General features: G+C 38.5%; 1 protein-coding gene across 11 annotated transcripts in view; it reads left to right on the top strand.

Annotated features, from left to right (window-relative positions):
- TRAK1 (trafficking kinesin protein 1) overlaps nucleotides 1–18,596 on the top strand; it is a 257,382-nt gene that overhangs the window by 186,427 nt on the left and 52,359 nt on the right. For all 11 annotated transcript variants that reach the window (XM_056800219.1, XM_056800220.1, XM_007505048.3 and 8 more), the window contains 2 exons: nucleotides 3,292–3,368; nucleotides 16,135–16,251. In XM_056800219.1, the coding sequence (XP_056656197.1) occupies nucleotides 3,318–3,368; nucleotides 16,135–16,251 (168 nt within the window). In that variant the 5' untranslated portion in view covers nucleotides 3,292–3,317. The remainder of the gene's footprint in view (nucleotides 1–3,291; nucleotides 3,369–16,134; nucleotides 16,252–18,596) is intronic.

Raw genomic sequence — 18,596 nt, 5'->3', positions numbered from 1 at the left:
GCCCTTTGAAAGCCAAGTGAAAAAGTGTTCTAAATCTCTTATAATCAGAGAGATGCAAATTAAAACAACTCTGGGGTATCACCTCACACCTAGCAGATTGGCTAACATGACAGCAGAGGAAAGTAGTGAATGCTAGAGGGAATGTGGCAAAGTCGGGACACTAATGCATTGCTGGTGGAGCTGTGAATTGATCCAACCATTCTGGATAGCAATTTGGAACTATACCTAAAGGACTTTAAAAGACTGTTTGCCCTTTGATCCAGCCATAGCACTGCTGGGTCTGTACCCCAAAGAGATAATAAGGAAAAAAACTTGTACAAGAACATTCATAGCTGCGCTCTTTGTGGTGGCCAAAAATTGGAAAATGAGGGGATGCCCTTCAATTGGGGAATGGCTGAACAAATTGTGGTATATGTTGGTGATGGAATAGTATTGTGCTAAAAGGAATAATAAAGTGGAGGGATTCCATGTGAATTGGAACAACCTCCAGGAAGTGATGCAGAGCGAAAGGAGCAGAACCAGGAGAACATTGTATACAGAGACAGATACACTGTGGCACAATCGAATGTAATGGACTTCTCTGCTAGCGGCATTGCAATAATCCAGGACAATTCTGAGGGACTTATGAGAAAGAACACCATCCACATTCAGAGGAAGAACTCTAGCTACTGTGCCATATTGTTTCTCATTTCATGGCTGAGAAACCAAGACTCAGAGAGCTCAATGACTTAAGTGAGGTTATGATTCTTTGTAAATATTTGAACTAAGACTCAAGCAGGTGCTTTGGATTCAAGAATTTCAGTGATGTGCTCACTAACACATTCACTAGACATTCTCTCTCTTGATTTGTACCAAGACATATTATCACGGTTTTACATGATAAATAATTTCTCCTTTTCAATGTACGGAAACCTGTTCCCAGTTAGTCTGGGGCATACTTTCATGGGAGTACACAGAGAAAGACTATTTAAAGTAATTTGAACTTGATTCCTTTTACACCAAATTAAACATCTTTAACCACCATGAAGAAGACCCATTGACTACTTCTTAATTGAAACTCTTGTCTGACATTAAGAGAAATGGACTGCCTTGGAGCATCATGCTGGAACAGGCCGTTTAATCAGCTTAGCTAACTCCCTTAACAGAGTGGTAGGTGTGTAGCAATAAAAATGTCTGCAAAAAATGAAAATGTGGAAGATCTATGAGCAGCTATTGTTTTCAGCTCTCTGCTTTCATTTTCTTCCATTAATTAGAAATCTCCCTGGAGGGTCAGATTTAGAATTGGCTTCAAGGTCATTCCTGCCTCTTTCAGGTTGAAAAATCATTCCATCAGCTCTGCTTTCTCTTGGGTTTTTCATTAGGATAATATCTTCCCTGGCATTTAATAAAATATTTAGAGCCCTATCCCATTTCAGGCCAACATTTTGCAGCTACTAATGCCTTTGACACTGACTTTGTGACATGTGCTAATCCTCAGATGTTCCTCATGAGTGATTATTGAATTTAGATTATTTGGAGAAGCTAAACTAAGGTTTATTAAGCACCTTCTATATGCCAGGCATGACGATAGGCCCTGGGGTTACAAAGACAAAAATGAAAACAGTCCCACCCTGAAAGGAATTTTCATCCTGTTGAGGGAGACAATAGGTTTGTTTATGTATGTGGGTATTCATATATGTATGTATATGTGTGCATGTGTGTGTGTAAAGAAGATAAATAGAAGGTAGTTTGGGGGAGATCAGGAAAATCCTTATGTAAAAGCAATCCTTGCATCTCAAAGAGTCATATACCAGATGACCCTACAGTCATTATTTTCCCAACCATCTTCCTTCTTCCTGGATACTTGGAAAAAAAGAAAATTATTTGATCACAAATTAAGCCAAAAGCAGTGACTGGCATGCTTAGCTCTGTAAGTGGAATACTCATCATATTTCCCCTCTGTTGGCAGGCTCGTTTTGGAGGGAGGAGAAATGGACAATATTTCAGTATCGACTGACAATAAATTTTTTTTTTTATGGGAACTTTTCTGCCTGCATCCATCTCTTCTGGTTCTTTGCCTCTTCTCTCTCCTCCTTCCCCCTCTCTTTCCTCCCACCTCCACTCCTACTTTTCTTAAGTGATAAATAGCTCAGCTTCATAGAAAAGTTCAGGTCTCTTATAGCTTAAAAGTGAAAAATGATGCTGAGTCTTGATGACTTGATTTAAGATGAGTGACCCTTTGTGTGGACTTCTCACATGGTACTCTTCCAAACTAATTGTGTGCACCAATTATGGAGGCAGCTAGTGGTGCAGGAGATTGAACTCTGGGGCTGGAATCAGGGATAAAAACTTCAAATATGGCTTCGGACATTTACCAGCTATGTATCTCTGAGCAAATCACTTGCCTTCTGCCTCAGTTACCTCAGCTGTAAAATAATAGCCCCCATCTTGCAGGGTTATTGTGAAGATCCAATGATAATATATTATTTTATTTTTTAAAAGTCTTATCTTCTGTCTTAGTATAGCAGCAAGGGCTAGGTAATCAGTATTAAGTGAATGGCCCTTCATTCCTTTGTTCCTTTGTTCCTTCGTTCCTTCGTTCCTTTGTTCCTCCCTCCCCTTCCTTCCTTCCTTCCTTCCTTCCTTCCTTCCTTCCTTCCTTCCTTCCTTCCTTCCTTCCTTCCTTCCTTCCTTCCTTCCTTCCTTCCTTCCTTCCTTCGTCTCTCTGTCTCTCTGTCTCTCTTCTTTTCTTGCTTTCTTTTTTTCTTTCTTCTCTAAGAAGGCAAAGGGCTAGGCAAATGAGGTTAAGCGACTTTCCCAGGGCCAGATTTGAACCCAGATCTTCCTAATCCCAGACCTGGATTTCTATCTACTGTGTCACCTAGCTGCTCTGGGTTAATATTTTTAAAAACACTTAGCACAATGCATAGCACATGTTGTGTTATTATTGAGTTGTTATCATGTCTGATTCTTCTTGACTCCATCTGGGTTTTCTTGGTAAAGGTCCTGGAATGGTTTGCCATTTTCTCTTCCAACTCATTTGATAGAGGAGGAAACTGAGGCAACAGTATTAAGTGACTTGTCCAGGGTCACATAGCTAGTTTATGAGGCTGAATTTGAACTCAGATCCTCTTTACTCCCCCTTAACACTCTACCCACTTCATCGCCTAACAGCCCTCTTTGTGCCTGACACCTAGTAGGTACTAAATAAATGCCTATTCCTTCCCCCTTCACGAATTCCTCAATACTTCTTCTGCAGTGGGTGCCCCAGGGAATGGTTCCATGATCTTTTTTTGTTTTTGTTTCTTTCAGTTTTATGTGCTGAGAGAGTGGGCCAGATGACTAAAACATACAATGACATAGATGCTGTGACACGTCTTCTTGAGGAGGTAAGCTTGTCCACTTGTGGAGGGACACGTGTAGGAGCTATTTGTAATGAAAACATTATTGTTTGTTATGTAACATTCTGCACTGAAAGGAAGGGCATGTTTGTTGTGGTGGTGGTAGGTGTATTGGGGCCTCCTATTAAGAAAGACAGAAATAGAGGTCTGAAACAAATTCTGGCTTAAAAAAATCAATCAGAAAGGCACTTTCATCTCTCCATGTATGTGGGAACGTTTTTCTATATGGCTGAGAGACAGATCCAAGCAGGGGAGGGAAGGATCAAGTTGAGAATCAGCTAGTAACTAGTAATCCTTCCTCAGCTGTCTGTCCGTCTGTATATCTCTGTCTGTCTGTCTCTCTCTCACACATGTACACTCTGCTAGGAGGGCTCGCAGAACCCTTTTCACAGCTGATTTTCTCCTTTGGGGTTCACCTACCCCCTGATTCTCTCCACTGTGGCTCCAAGATGCTGTAGTGTACACAGTAGAAACCCCTTGGTCTTGGCAGATGGGCTAGACCAGGATGAGGAGCATGGACCCATTGGTGAGTCTGGGGGATGCCTTCCCCAGGCACTTGAAGGCAGAAGGGACAGATAAGAACACTTTGTTCCAACTGCTGTGAAAGCTATTGTAGCAGGCGCTGTAGGGTGCCTAGTGCTTGAGTAAACATGGAAGATACCAAGGTCAGCCCCTGCATCCTGGGCCATCAGCAGGCTTCCTCCCTCTTGTCTTGCCCCTGGACCTCAATGACTGGAGGAGAGAGTGTGGTCTACAACTCTGTGGAGCTCTGCTTCACTTCAATCCATTTTATGCACCAGTCAAAAGACATCTCTCCCTCAGCTACCCCGGCTCTCCATCCCCAGTGGTACCATTTTGATCCTCTTTGAATACAAAGGACAGCCACCACCATTCTCTAAACAGCAATCTCTTTCTGAGTTGAGTTATGGTTCTCCAAGGCATGCTTGAGAGGCAGCCTGGTGCCTGGAGAACAATACCAGACTTTGGAATTAAGAAGATGTGGCTGGGTGGTTCTGGACAAAGCAAATCACTGAACCTTTCTGAGCCTCCATTTCCTTATCTATAAAATGGGTATAATGCCGCTGCTACACCCACTACTTGGTAGGTTCTTTTTTTTTTTTAAAGAAAATGCTGTAGCCTTCCAATGGAATTTTCACTTCAATGGAATTATCACTTTGCTCAGCTATACCACTTTAAAATAAAATATAAATAACTTCAGGAAACTGGAAATTATAGGCTACTGATGCCACATTTCACTAACTCTTCTATTTTTTTCCAAAATGTCTTCCTGAAACTAGTACATTTATTCTTAGGTGGCCTTTTTAGGGCCCTTGGGTCCTATTTTTTAATGATAAGCATTAAGAGGTCTAAGGATTTCTATAATCTGGCAGCTGCCATCAGAGTAAAATACATCATCTTCTTGGTATTCAAGGCCCTCCACAATGTCTTGTGATTATCACTGTAGCTTTATTTCACAATTGCTCCCCTCTATCAGCTCCACATTTCAGCAAGATTAGATTCCCAGGTATTCCCATTCTCATCCTTCCCTCTCCAATATACCATGTTGAGTTGTGTCTAACTCTGTGACCCCATTTGGAGTTTTCTTGGCAAAGATAATGGAGTGGTTTGCCATTTCCTTCTCCAGCTCATTTTACAGATGAGGAAACTGAGGCAATCAGAGTAAGTGACTGGCCCAGAGTCACACAGCTAATAAGTGTCTGAGGCTAGATTTGAACTCAGGAAAATTTATCTTCCTGACTCCAGACCTGGTATGCTATCCCTCTTGGCTCGAGTCTCTCATTCTTCTTTTATGGTATATCTTTCCTAATTTGTATTATAGCATTATATTTTATTTATCTTACATTAGAAAGTGTGCTGGAGGGGCAGCTAGGTGGTCAGATCTGGAGTCCAGAGGCCCTGGGTTCAAGTCTGGCCTCAGATACTTCCTATCAGTGTGACCCTGGCTGAGTCACTTAACTCCCATTGCCCAGCCCTTAGTGCTCTTTTGTCTTACAGTTATTACTAAGACAGAAACTGAGGATTTAAAAAAAAAAGAGGAAAGTTTGCTGGACTTAGTGTTGGTCAGGCAAAGGGCTCCTGTCCCTGCTTAGACTCCTGTCCTATCACCACGGGCACATGGCTTAACTTCCTTGAGTGTCAGTCAACATATTCATTTGAAAACTAGGGATAATATTTTTTATTACCTATCTGACAAATAAAATGTTTTATGAAGCTAAAATTGCTAGGCAAATAGGAGTCTCGCCCATCTAATAGATTCTACTATAAAAATGACAGAATCATGAAATTTCAGAGTTGCAAGGGACCTTGAAGGTCATCTTAGCCCAAGCCCTGCCCAGAACAGACATCCTCATTGTGACCTAAGATCATGGAATTATCTATTTAAGACTAGAAGAGATCTTCAAGGTCATCTAATCCAAATGTGGTCCAATTTGTCCACGGTCACATACTAAATAGGGGAGTGAGGATGTGACCCTGGGTCAGTGTGATCCCACAGTACCATGGTATGACTTTTCTTGCTCCAGTTTCATCATAAACTTCCTTCTGAAAAGCAGGAGGAGCCCAATACTTCTCTGATGAAAGAACGTTCTCTTCATCTCTAATTCCTTGGCCATTTCATCTACTTCCACAGAGCAAAAGCCAGAAGAGAGCAGAAATGAGTTCTTCTCTTATGCTTTCCTCAAGAAGCAAAAGAAACCACTTCCATTAACAGCTGGGTTCTAGAGGGCTAAAGTATTTATTCTCCAGTGATGCAGTTATGGCAGCTAGGCAGTTCAGTAGAGTCTTGGACCTATAGTAAGCATTCAAATCCACTTACTTGCTGTGTGACCTTGTGAAAATGATTTAATTGATGTTTGCCTCAGTTTCCTAATCTGTAAAATGATCAGGAGAAGGAAATGGCAAACAATCCAGTAGCCTTGCCAAGAAATCCCCAAATGGGGTCATAAAGAGTTGAACATGACAATAAAAAATGGAAAAATGACTGAAGGGCAGCAATGTGTTAGATGGTTATAAGGAAGTGGAAAAATTCCCTTTTCTTATACTTCTTTCTTCTCTTTCACTCATATTTTTTAGGAAAGGTCAAACTAGACTATTTTTCTCAGTAGAATTTATTTATTTTTAAAAACCCTTACATTCTACCTTAGAATTGATACTAAGTATTGTTTCCAAGGCAGAAGAGTGGTAAGGGCTAGGCAGTTGGGGTTAAGTGACTTGCTCAGGGTCACAAAGCCTCAATCTAAAAGACCATTTCACAGAGTTTAGTGCAAATCTTTTTCATGATTTATTTCTCAACAGATGGGTTTTTCCTTCCACTTTTCAAATTACATATAACAATTTACAATTCATTTATTCTTCATCAACAGATATTAGAGAGAAGATTTTCTACAGCTCACAGGCTATTATCCCATTCCTTTTGGAAATGGGCACTTTGGTCTTTACTTTGAGCCTAGTATATTGAATATACTATCTTAATTCAAATGAACCTATCCTCATACTACTCTTATGAACAAATAGACAAACTCTTCACCCGATTTCCTTAAGTCTTTTTTATTTTGCCATTTCTCTTGGATTGGGAATGCCATGATGTCCTGCTTTTCCTGATACAATTTAGTTGGCTAAAGAGCTAAGGCGTGTAACCCTGAACTCATTGTTATCAATGGACTATGTTTATTATCTAAATTATGCTGGATTTATATAGAGAGAAGACTACAAAGACCTTAGTCTCTAAGATCTTTTATTTTAAGACACATATGTTGATACAGTAGAGGGTAACCTTCTGGTGGTCAGGGATCATCTCCCTTTTTGGGTTTTTATCCCCAGCATTTGACCCATAGTAGTTGACAGATCTACCATTAGATAGAACTAATGGATCCTGAGAAAGCCAGTGAATTATTTTGGTGATATTTCATCATAAATTCAGTGAATTAACAAGTATTTGCTAAGCACCTGCCATGTGTCAGCCATTGTGCTAGAGATACGCATCTTCAAAAAAAAAAAGGATGCTTCCAATTTCATTCATTAGGGAAACTAATGAGATAATCTATGTGACTTTGTGTAGGGTGCTTTTTTATGTTGATGACCCAACCCTGGCATGACAGATCCCCAGTAGACTAAAGTAAAAATGTTTGATGTGATGCTCACCTGAATTTCATCTAGGAGAGGCACATCTGTATGAGAAAATGGAATTTGGTACTTAAGTATCTACTGAAGGTTAGCCAGTGCCAGCCCTTTAAATGACACTCACATAATTGGTAGGTCACAGTATTTAAATTCACTGACAGACTGGATTTGAATAGTGTTACTAAAGTACAAAATGTCAAATACCTATAGGTGCCCAACTTGAAAAGTGACATACAAAACAGATGAAGGAATATTTCGATTAAGGGCATTTTGTTGATTAATACAACCAGTAAAGATGAACCTATTGGAATAGATATGTAGTTTTATATGTGTGCTTATGATGGATAAGAAAAAAAAATCAAGCAGAAGACATCACTTCTTATGTCCCCATTTTTGTGAACAAAAGGCAGAGAGTAATGGATCATTAGACCTTAGTGCCACATGGATCAAAGGAGTAGAGGTGCCAAGAAGCCAGCTGAGATTTTTTGAATGGGTATAGAATAACCTAGAGAATAGCACTTTGATCCTTTGGTGGATCTATGATTTAATTACTGTGAATATTCCATCATCCAATATTGAAATATTGATCACTTCTCATCCTGTTCGATTCTTGTATATGTCTTTTTACAACTCCTTCCTAGAATCTTTGTACAATAGGCATCAGCATCAAAGGACCAAGGATCAAGACCTCAGGTGGATTCAGGCCAATACATTTGTTGTAGACCAGAATATTGGTAGAACTGGGGATATTTGATTTAAACTAGCCATGTTCCCACTATACCATCTAAGACTATTGCCAGCAACAAAATTATGGAAATGCAGGGTATTTTGGATAAACTTTTTCCCATATGGCTAATCTGTAGGTCCTTTGGGTAAACAATTGGGAACCTGAAACTGCTTTTTATCTCCTTACTGGTAGCTTAAAAAAAAATCAAACATCTTGGTAACATTTGTGTAGTCCATCTGTTGCCTCTTATTTTGACTTTATGGCCAAGTATCTCCTTCATTTAGGTATGTCCTCAAGTCTATGATTCATGCCACTAAGTGCTACCTAGATCATTCTTGATTTGCTTGTTTGTACAATACTAGTCTCGCTGATACCTACCATATGTATTAAATTGACCATTGGACTTAGAGTCAGGAAGATGAGTATACATCCCAGCTCTGACTCTTACTAGCTCTATGACTTTAGGCAATCATGTGCCCTCTCTGATCCTTCATGTTGCCATCTCTAAATTGGGGGTAAACTTACCCGCAGAAATTTTCCACAGGGTTGTGCTGCTCAGGTGAGATAACGTATATGAATAACTTTGCATAGTTTTGCATATTAATCAACAGTGATGATGATGATTATTATTATGTTGCCCTTTGGGCAGTTGTAATTTTTATTCTTCGTGAGATTGTGAGGTTCTGTAGCTATTGGAAAGCCCAGGAGAATTTTGGTACCCAGCAAAGACTTTTGATGCAGTGAGTGGTTTGGGCTTAACTTATTGTCCTTCTGAAATGTTTCTCCAGTCTATAGTATCAATATACCACCCAGATTCATGCCTTTCCAGCTGTTTGTCAAAGTCTAGAGGCTTCTAGTTTGGGAGTTTATGCCTAGGGGTTCAGTGTTATCTTTAAAAAGGAATGTTAGGAGAGCCTAAAAATCAGAAGGGAATTCCTTGGTTTGGTCTTTGCACAGGATTCATTTTGTGCCACTGGGTAGCATCTTAGGTGACAGTATGACAGTTGTTTGTCACTTTCCTTCAATCCAATGCCAAAAGGATCAAGATCTTTGTAATCACTTCTGTCATAGGAGACCCTTTTTTTTTCCCCCCGAGCAGTGCCTTCAAGGATGCATTTGTTCTGAGTCAAATGCTTTTTAAAAAATCAATAAAGGATAAGCACAGAAAGATCTTATTGTCTCCATTTCTCTGCAGTCAGATTTCCATATGGATGCAAAGCTGTGGTCTGCTATAGAAAGTCATCTCCAGTGTAAGAATTAAAATTATGAGACTGGCCTTAAGTTAATAAAGTTTATTAGAATCACTTGGATAGGTAAAAGATGAGAAATAGATAGAATGATAAGAGTAAAATAGTCTAATCTAGCTCCCATGTGGGTGCTCTCAGCCTGGTCTCGAGCAGCAGCTTTCTTGGTTGGTCACCAGAGACAGAGAGAGCTCTGTTTTGTCATGGACAAGCCATCTCCCAAACTACTGAGGCCATCTCTTTCCTACAGGAAAAGATGGAGTCCTTAGCAAAAACAGTTCTACAAAATTGGGAGATGCATGTGCCTTTATTAATCAATCTTATTGTTCTTATGTAATAGATCTGGAGTAATCATGATAAATATCCACAAGCTTCAAAAGATTTTAAATGGCACACAACAAGTTACTGTAGAGACTCATGTGACTCCTAATGGTAACTGATGGAACCTCTTATGACTGCAGGAACTGGTTTGTTTGCTACTATCAACAAGTGGGCTCTTATAATCTGGGGAATTGTGGTACTTTTTAGAATCTGAATGGGTTGCTATACTACAGTTTATAACAAGCTTTTACACTCACATCGCGGATTATGGCCTAGTTAGAGAGGAAATAGAGCTCACTTCTGAGTGAGAAATCCATGTGTTATTCCTCTGTTTGGCTGACCCATTGTCAAATGCAATGTGTATATGGATTTCTGGTTTTTTTAATTGTTTTAAAATTTTTTCTCTATATTTGCTATGGAAAATTTGATTTTTTTCCCCTCTTTTTTTTTGTACTTGAGTACATGAAGTCAGTATTAATGTTTTTTATTTTGAAGGATAGGTTTACAATATCTATTAGCCCTAATACCAAGTCATACCCCAAAACGTTAGACCATGGAAACCTGCCTGGTGTGTTAAGTATTAGGGGACTTTAGCTAATATTTGTGTCTGATTTAAGAAGAAGGAATTACTAAGGAGCCACTGCACAGTGCAAAGAAGCACAAGGTCAAGGAGACCAACAATCCCTGTGGGACTGATGAGACTGTACGCCAAGCAAACTTGTTTTGATGTTTGAGGAAGCGGCTATTTGGCAAATCCAGAGGTTGGATTTCCCTGTGCTGGAGTTCTATAAGTACCTTTGTTTGGCTTTCATTTTGGCTCCCCTCTCCCTGAGATTGAAGGTAAAATCAGACCAGGGAATCATACTTCCTTTTTACTTCAGACTTTTTTCACCTTTTTCTTTTATAGTATGGCAATTTTCTGTAGTCCTGGATGCCAATGGGTAAGTAGGATTTTTGCTGCAATTGCCCTGCATGTTTAATTGGCCCTTGCTAGTGGTTCAAGAGCCTATTATGGTTTCATTTTTACTAATAATTTTATATACATAGGATTTTCATATCTATCTATCTATCTATCTATCTATCTGTCTGTCTGTCTGTCTATTTTTCTATCTATCTGTCTATCTATCTGTCTCCAGAATTTAATTTTTTCTCTTTTATTTGGTTTTTGGACTTTTTTTTTTTTAAGAATTGATTCATATACCTCATAGGTTAGCCATGCATCCCGGGATGGTTCTAGTGTTGGTCAACTCCCTCCTAAGGGAGGGGTTGTGCAATTACCTTAAAATCCAAAGTTTAAAATCTTTTAAAGAAATTTTAGGAAAAGATAATTGCTAACACCCCAAAACCAGAAAGTGAGTCTTCTGGAGAAGATGCCATAAGAATGCTTACAGAAATTGAACACTACTTCAAGAGATCCAGAGTGAACTTTGGGATGTAATGAACTGAACTGAAGGGGGTCTGACCTACCATTTATTCTGAATGTAAACTCTTATGTCAAAGGGTAGTGCCCCCTAATTGGTTTTTTGGCAATGCGTTTATCAATCATTTTTTTTGTTTTCTTTCTCCTTTTTCTTTTCTTTTCCTATTATTCCCTAAATTGTTGTTTGTGTCACCTATGTCACCTACGTAGGGGACTCTGAATTTGATCCTGACATGACTCTGAATCTGACCCAAAAGTGAGAGAGACAGGATAAAAGGGATGAATGAGGAAGTGTTTGTGTGCTCCGGTGCTCTCTCTCTCCTCCCCTCCCTCTCCCCTTCCCCCTCCCCCTCTCCCTTTCCCTCTCTCTCTCCCTTCTCCTCCCCCTCCCAAGAAAGCTGCTGCTGGAGGCCGGGCTGACAGCACCCATGTAGGGGCAAGATTAGACTGTTTTACTCTTATCTTTCTACCCATTTCTCATCTTTTACCTACCCTAGTAATTTTAATAAACTTTATTAATTAAAAATTATTAACAAGCTAATAAATTATAAATAAAAATAATTGATATGAAAGCTAGTTTCATAATTTTAATGCTTACACCAGAAAGTCTGCCTGCTTCCTTCCCATGTTTCTTTGAGGATACTTTCATACATTTAGAGAGCATTCTTCTAAATATTTTATAACAAAATTTAGTGCCATTTAGGTATGGAAACATGGTTGTTAGTTGTTGATGGTGTCTTTGGCTATGATTTTTTATTTTTAATTTTGGGAGAATCTTCCCCTCTTTGATGTATCCACAAATTTATCTGAGTACTTCTAACAATTGAGTGCCCTGAAATATAGAGACAGGTTTCTTTTTCCTTTATTTGATTAAACTTTGCATCTCTTGATGGCTTAATCCTTTGGAATATCATCTCCACTTTCTTCTATAAATATCTATTAGATGATAGGAATCAAATTATTGGGCTTCAGTTCTTGTTACTGTTGAGTATAGATCATTGTAAAAATGTCAGCCTATCCCTTCTATATCATATCTGTTTGTTGTTTCATCATCTGCAGATTATCTTTGAGAGGGGAATAGGAAAAACATTTATTTAGTGCCTCCTGTGCTAAGTATGATTGAAATAACATCTCTTTTGTTCTCTTACAGCAACCTTGTGGGTCCTATTATTATCCCCATTTTACAGTTGAGGAAAATAAAAATTCATTACAAATTAATTTTAAAATAAATCTTGCCTTGCAGGTCCATGTGTTTAAGAAAACTGTATATGAGATGCATAAAAAGAGAAAAGAGGCTTTTAGGGAAAAGATCACAAATCTAGAGAGGGAAAGGACCTCCAAGGTCATACTGCTCAACCCTTTCATTTTGCAAATAAGGAAACTGAGACCAAGATTAGGAGTAAGTATCAGAGGTGGAATTTAAAACCAGAATGTCTCCACTATAAAGGCAGAAATCCTTCTGAAATTTGAATTTTTTTCCCTCTGTTTACTTTTTTTGTACTAAATAAAATTAAAAAAAAATTCATTACAAATTTATTTTTTATTTATTTATTTTTTAAAAACTCTTACCTTCCATCTTGGAGTCAATACTGTGTATTGGCTCCAAGGCAGAAGAGTGGTAAGGGCTAGGTAATGGGGGTCAAGTGACTTGCCCAGGGTCACACAGCTGGGAAGTGTCTGAGGCCAGATTTGAACCTAGGATCTCCCGTCTCTAGGGCTAGCTCTCAATCCACTGAGCTACCCAGCTGCCCCCTACAAATTTATTTTAAAGAGAAAAAGAATGCTTCATTGGTTTACACTGAGAGTATGCCATTCAAATTCAGATTTAGCAAAGGCCACTAAAATAAGTGGCTGCACCTCCCATCATGAGTTGTCATCTTTCTCACTTAAAAAAAAAAAAGAACATGTGGGTGGACAAAATAGAAGAAAATTTTGGAGCTACTAGCTTGGTATAAATACTCCAAGTTGGAGCTCTTGTGGTAAGATGATGCCTTATCATCTTTATTCAATTTTTTAGTTTGGTGTTTACATTGTCGTTTGCCCTTTGCAGTCAATAATTCGACTGTGTACAGAGACAGCTAATTCTGAAGAGATTGCTGTCCTTAAGCATCTGTTTCCTTTCTGGCAAATTATTGCCAGTTTAATTTTTTATAGTAGAGTAAAGTGCTTACCACACCCAGTACCTTTTAACTTACCTTTTAAGGCAAGTATTTATGATATGCAGCTGGGAGCCTGCCAAGTATCTTGTAAATCTTTGGACTCTTCATTATTTAATGCCAAACCAGATTTTCCCATGTTTTGGGTCATCCTTTCCCGGGCTTACTTTTGCATAAAAGTCACCAAAATGGGGGCAGCTGGGTAGCTCAGTGGATTGAGAGCCAGTCCTAGAGATGGGAGGTCCTGGGTTCAAATCTGGCCTCAGACACTTCCCAGCTGTGTGACCCTGGGCAAGTCACTTGACCCCCATTGCCTAGCCCTTACCACTCTTCTGCCTTGGAACCAACACACAGTATTGACTCCAAGATGGAAGGTAAGGGTTTTAAATTAAAAAAAAAAAGTCACCAAATTTTAAAGTGTATGCTTGGAGGATCTTGTCATCTTCATATTCTTCCCTTAATTCTTCATTTTCTATCATGGCTGTTGCCACAGAACCTACAACCTCAGCAGAGCAGAAGGATTTCTGCCTTTTTAGTGGAAACATCCTGATTTCAAATTCCACCTCTGATACTTACTCCCTGTTAGACCACTTACTCTGCCTAAGTCTCCTGCAAAATGAAAGGGTTGGACATTATGACCTGCCTCTCTAGCTTTGTGATTTTTTCCCTAATGGCCTATTTTCTCTTTTTATGCATCTCATATACTGTTCTCTTAAACACATGGACCTGCAAGGCAAGATGACCGAGTGTCTTGTAAAAGAACGTTTCCTGTTGACTTTGGGTTCACAATAAAGCCAACTATGCCAGCATTTTGAATTACTTTTCTGGGGAGAACCTCTAGGGGTCCTTAGATATAGGAATAACTTCTTTGTTTCTTGTATAGTAAAGAAATGAGCGTGGGTATGATTCAGTTTTTCTCAATAAAGCTACTTCATTGGTCCATTGTCCATTTTAAATGTTGAGATTAAAATTTAAAAAAGGGGACAGAATAAGCTCAAGAATTATATGGTTTTATATATATATATATATGTATGTATATATATTATATGGTTATAAGGTTAATCTAAGAACCATATAATTCTTTAGCTTATTCCGTCCCCCTTTCTGCCACTTTGCTATCTCATAATTAGGGAAAGAGAAGGGGACTGGGGGCCATTTTACATTTTTATATCTTTCTGCAATAATTATGTTAAAAAACTTTTTTCAAGGTTAACTAAAATGAGATTTTTTAAAAGCACTTTAGCCCAGTACTTGGTACAGAATAGACACTTAATAAATACTAATTCCCTTTCCCTTATTGCCTGGAGTCTCTTTGTATTTAGCCTGGGGTAACAGCAGAGACCCAATCTGTTGGCTACTCTGTAGTTGAAGTCTTTCCAGCTGGTGAGAAAACCTGCTGAGTTGATGCCTGCTGGGATCTTCATGCTACAATCCTTGAGCAAGACCTTTGAGGAAGGCTGTGGTCAATGGCATTTCCCTGCAGCTTTGCAAAATAATTCTTTGCTTAATTGTTTTATCTGGGGAACATATCATTCAGTGCAGAATTAGTAAAAGTACCTCCCCAGGGAGTTGTCATTTTTCTCATCAAAAAATTGCAGTGTGAATATAGACAAATTCAGTGTGAATCCTGGGGCTGTCAATTGAACTCTTCATATTTATAGCCCTCCCAGCTTCTAAGAACACCAGGCATCTTTTCTGTTTTCTTCTTGTGTGCCAATATACGTATATGTTCTCTCTGCTATTAGAATGTAAGTGTCTTGTGGGCAGGGAATGTTTTCCATTTCATTATGTCCCCCATCCCCCCCCCTCAATTATTGCTGTGCCTGATATATTACAAGCATTTCATCAAGAATTGTTGAATGATTGACTCGTCTGATTCTAGCTTTTAGAACCCACAGTGTTTCCAGAATGCAGGCGTGTGATACATTGCGTCCGAGTTCCCTTCTGTAATGACATCTGCCCACAAGATATTTGTACCCATTCAGCTGCTTGTATTAGCCACCATCTTTCTATAAAGTTCCTGGTAACTTTATAAAATTAAGTATATTCCTTTGCATTCACTTGGACTCCAAGTGATTTTGTGAACCTCAGAAATGTCATTGTAGATTGTTAACAATGTAATTCTTAACATTGTATATTTTCTTTGTTTGAACTGATACTATAGCCATTTATTAGAAATTGAGATTTCAAACATTTCCCAAAACTTATAAAGCCTGATAACTTGCAATTGAAAACAAAATTCTTAGGTTCCCTGGAGATATTTTAAAAATGTCTATCAAAAAGAATTATAAAGACAAAATTTGTAGTATAACATGCTTCTTATTTCCTTAGTCTAGGTCCTTAGAGCAGAACTTAACTCTGTTACTGAAATGTTCTAGATATGTTAAAAAAAATTCCACACTTTGTGGAAGCAGTCATTCCCATAAAAGTCATGCATAGACATCTAATCTTTAGGAACAGAAATAGATTTTCCGCTTGATCTCAAGACCTCTCTTCCATTTTTATGCCTCAGGTAGATAAATGACAGCTTTTCTGTATTTGTAGGGTTTAAAATAATAGAAAGGAACAATGAATAATCAGTTGCTATTTTAACATAGGATTTTTTTTCCCCTGTGCTTTCACAAAAATCCCTTCTTCCGGCATATGATGGGGGAAAGCAGGAAGGACTTTGGGAGGACTCAGTGCTGATGACTAAATGAGGAGATGGATGTTTCATCATGTTCTCTTTCCTCTTTGTCTCTGACAGAAAGAGCGGGATTTAGAATTAGCTGCTCGGATCGGCCAGTCGTTGTTGAAGAAGAATAAAACTCTGACGGAGAGGAATGAACTGCTTGAAGAACAAGTAGATCATATCAGGGAAGAGGTGAGGCTATTCAGAATGGGAAGTCCCAGATACATGACCAGATATGATATTGTAATGGAATGTAAGCTTCCTGAGGGCAGAGGCTTTCTTGCCTTTGCAGTTATATCTAAGGCACTTAGGAAAATACCTAGAGGAAGTCCAACATCAAGATACTATCATAATGTGTAATCTCTTTGAGGACAAAGCCTTTCTCAGCTCTGAATGTTTCTTGATAGTACTGAGGCAGATCTCTAGGACAGAGAAGACATTTAATAAATGCTTCCAGGTTGATTGGTCAGTGGTATAGTTAGAGGTCTGATAGAAATACTGGGTATTTTTTCAAGGGATAATTGATGAGGATGAAACAAGTCTATTAGTTCCTTCCATGAAATGAAGTCCTGGGCTTATTCCTCACCTGTGCTAGGTATTCCACATCCTTCAGGCAATCTTTATGACCAAAATGCTTAATGAATCTTCAACTGCTATATTGATATGAACCGTTTCTAATAATACTAATTGTCAGTCAGAAAGTATTTATTAATAAACACATATTATGTGCTAGGCATTATGCCAAGTGCTATGGATGCAAAGAAAGGTAAAAATGGCCTTTGCCCCAAGGAGCTCACGATATAATGGAGAAGGTGGTGTGTCACCTTCATCAATGTCTAGATTCATTTTATGTGTAAATAATACAGTTAGCCCTTCCACAGGTGACTTTTCCCATTGCAGTTTCAATATATCTCAGGTCAGCATAAGAAATCAAATGGGAATTTGAGGGGAGTTTTGCAGACAACATGTGAAGACCAATAGACAACACAGAAAAAGTTTAGAAACTCAGAAATGCAGACTTTACCCAAAATTTATAATAGGTGGTACTTACAGTACCCTACAAAAGAGAGAGAAAAAAATTCAGATTTCTATGAGGACCAAAAAGTTTAACACAGATTTTCCATATTGTAGGGGCACCATATTCTTAACCGCCATGATGTGTGTATGCATATATAAATATAAAATATACACACATATATAGATACACATATATGCATATAAAATTATATATACCATAGGCATAATGTTAAGGGGTTGTCATGTTCATGAGTAACTAGTTGATGCAAAGCCATAGGAGAGATTGAAACAAAAAACCAGGAGAAACTCATCCTAATTATCCTTCTCATGGTAGGATAAGATTGGTATCTTCTACTTTTATCCTACTTTTTCTTGTCTTTATCCCCATTAGATTTTCCGTTATGGACAATATTTCTTCAAAGTGAATTACTGTCCATTGTAAACTTTGCTAGAAGATTTAAAACTATATTTATTAATACTCTTCAATGGAAACTAGTTGGGTGGCCTCGGGCAAGTCACTGAACTAACATCTTTGGGCTTCATTGTCCTCATCTATAAAGTATGGAGGTTGGATTCAATGACTTGTAAATATCCTGTGATATTTAGTCTGATTTATGCCATTTACTTGCCTCCCTCTTGCATAAAATAGTTAGCTAGTTATTATTGATTGTTCTGGTCATAGTCTAGTTAAGCAGTGCTGTGATTGCTGTGACTTCTCTGTGGGACAGTTGTATGGTGAACAGTGGGAGGCTGACTGTAGATGGATTTGGAATCACCCCGTCAGAGCAGAGGGTGTTGGAAACCTGTTCTGAGTGGGGAGTTGATTTTACCAGGAGCAAAATGGTTTTATCAGTTACCTAGCAATATAACTTGTTGTTAGTCAATAAGTATTTAGTAAAGCTTTTCTTTCATGGTAGGCTGGATATAAGTACTGATAATACAAAAAAGGCAAACAAGATAGTCTTTGCCTCCTAGGGGTTCACATTCTTTTTTTTAATTGAAAATCTTTATTTAATTAATTTAGAATATTTTCCATGGTTACATGATTCATGTTCTTTCCCTCCCCTCCCCATAGCCAATGAGAAATTCCACTGGGTTTTACATGTGTCATTGATCAAGACCTATTCCCATTTTATTGATATTTGCACCAAGGTGATCGTTTAGAGTATACATCTCACTTGCATCTCCATCAAACCATGGTATCAAGCATTCTTCTGCATTTCTGCTCCCACAGTTCTTTCTCTGGATGTGGATAGTGTTCTTTCTCGTAAATCCCTCAGAATTGTCCTGGATCACTGCATTGCTGCTAGTAGAGAAGTCTATTATATTTGATTGTACCTCAGTATGTCAGACTCTGTGTACAATGTTCTTCTGGTTCTGTAAGGAGTTCACATTCTAATGGGCATGCAAGGCAGCATGCAAACTATGTATGAAATAGGTAGAGACAGAATAAGCTGAATAAGAATAATCAATAGAGTGGAGGCACTAACATGAAGAGGGATGTGCACAATTGCCTACTT

The sequence above is a fragment of the Monodelphis domestica genome, chromosome 5 (genome assembly GCF_027887165.1).
Source record: "Monodelphis domestica isolate mMonDom1 chromosome 5, mMonDom1.pri, whole genome shotgun sequence".
Classification (NCBI taxonomy): Eukaryota; Metazoa; Chordata; class Mammalia; order Didelphimorphia; family Didelphidae; genus Monodelphis; species Monodelphis domestica.
The sequence above is the reverse complement of the archived record's forward strand: the minus strand, read 5'-3'. Positions and strand labels throughout refer to the sequence as shown.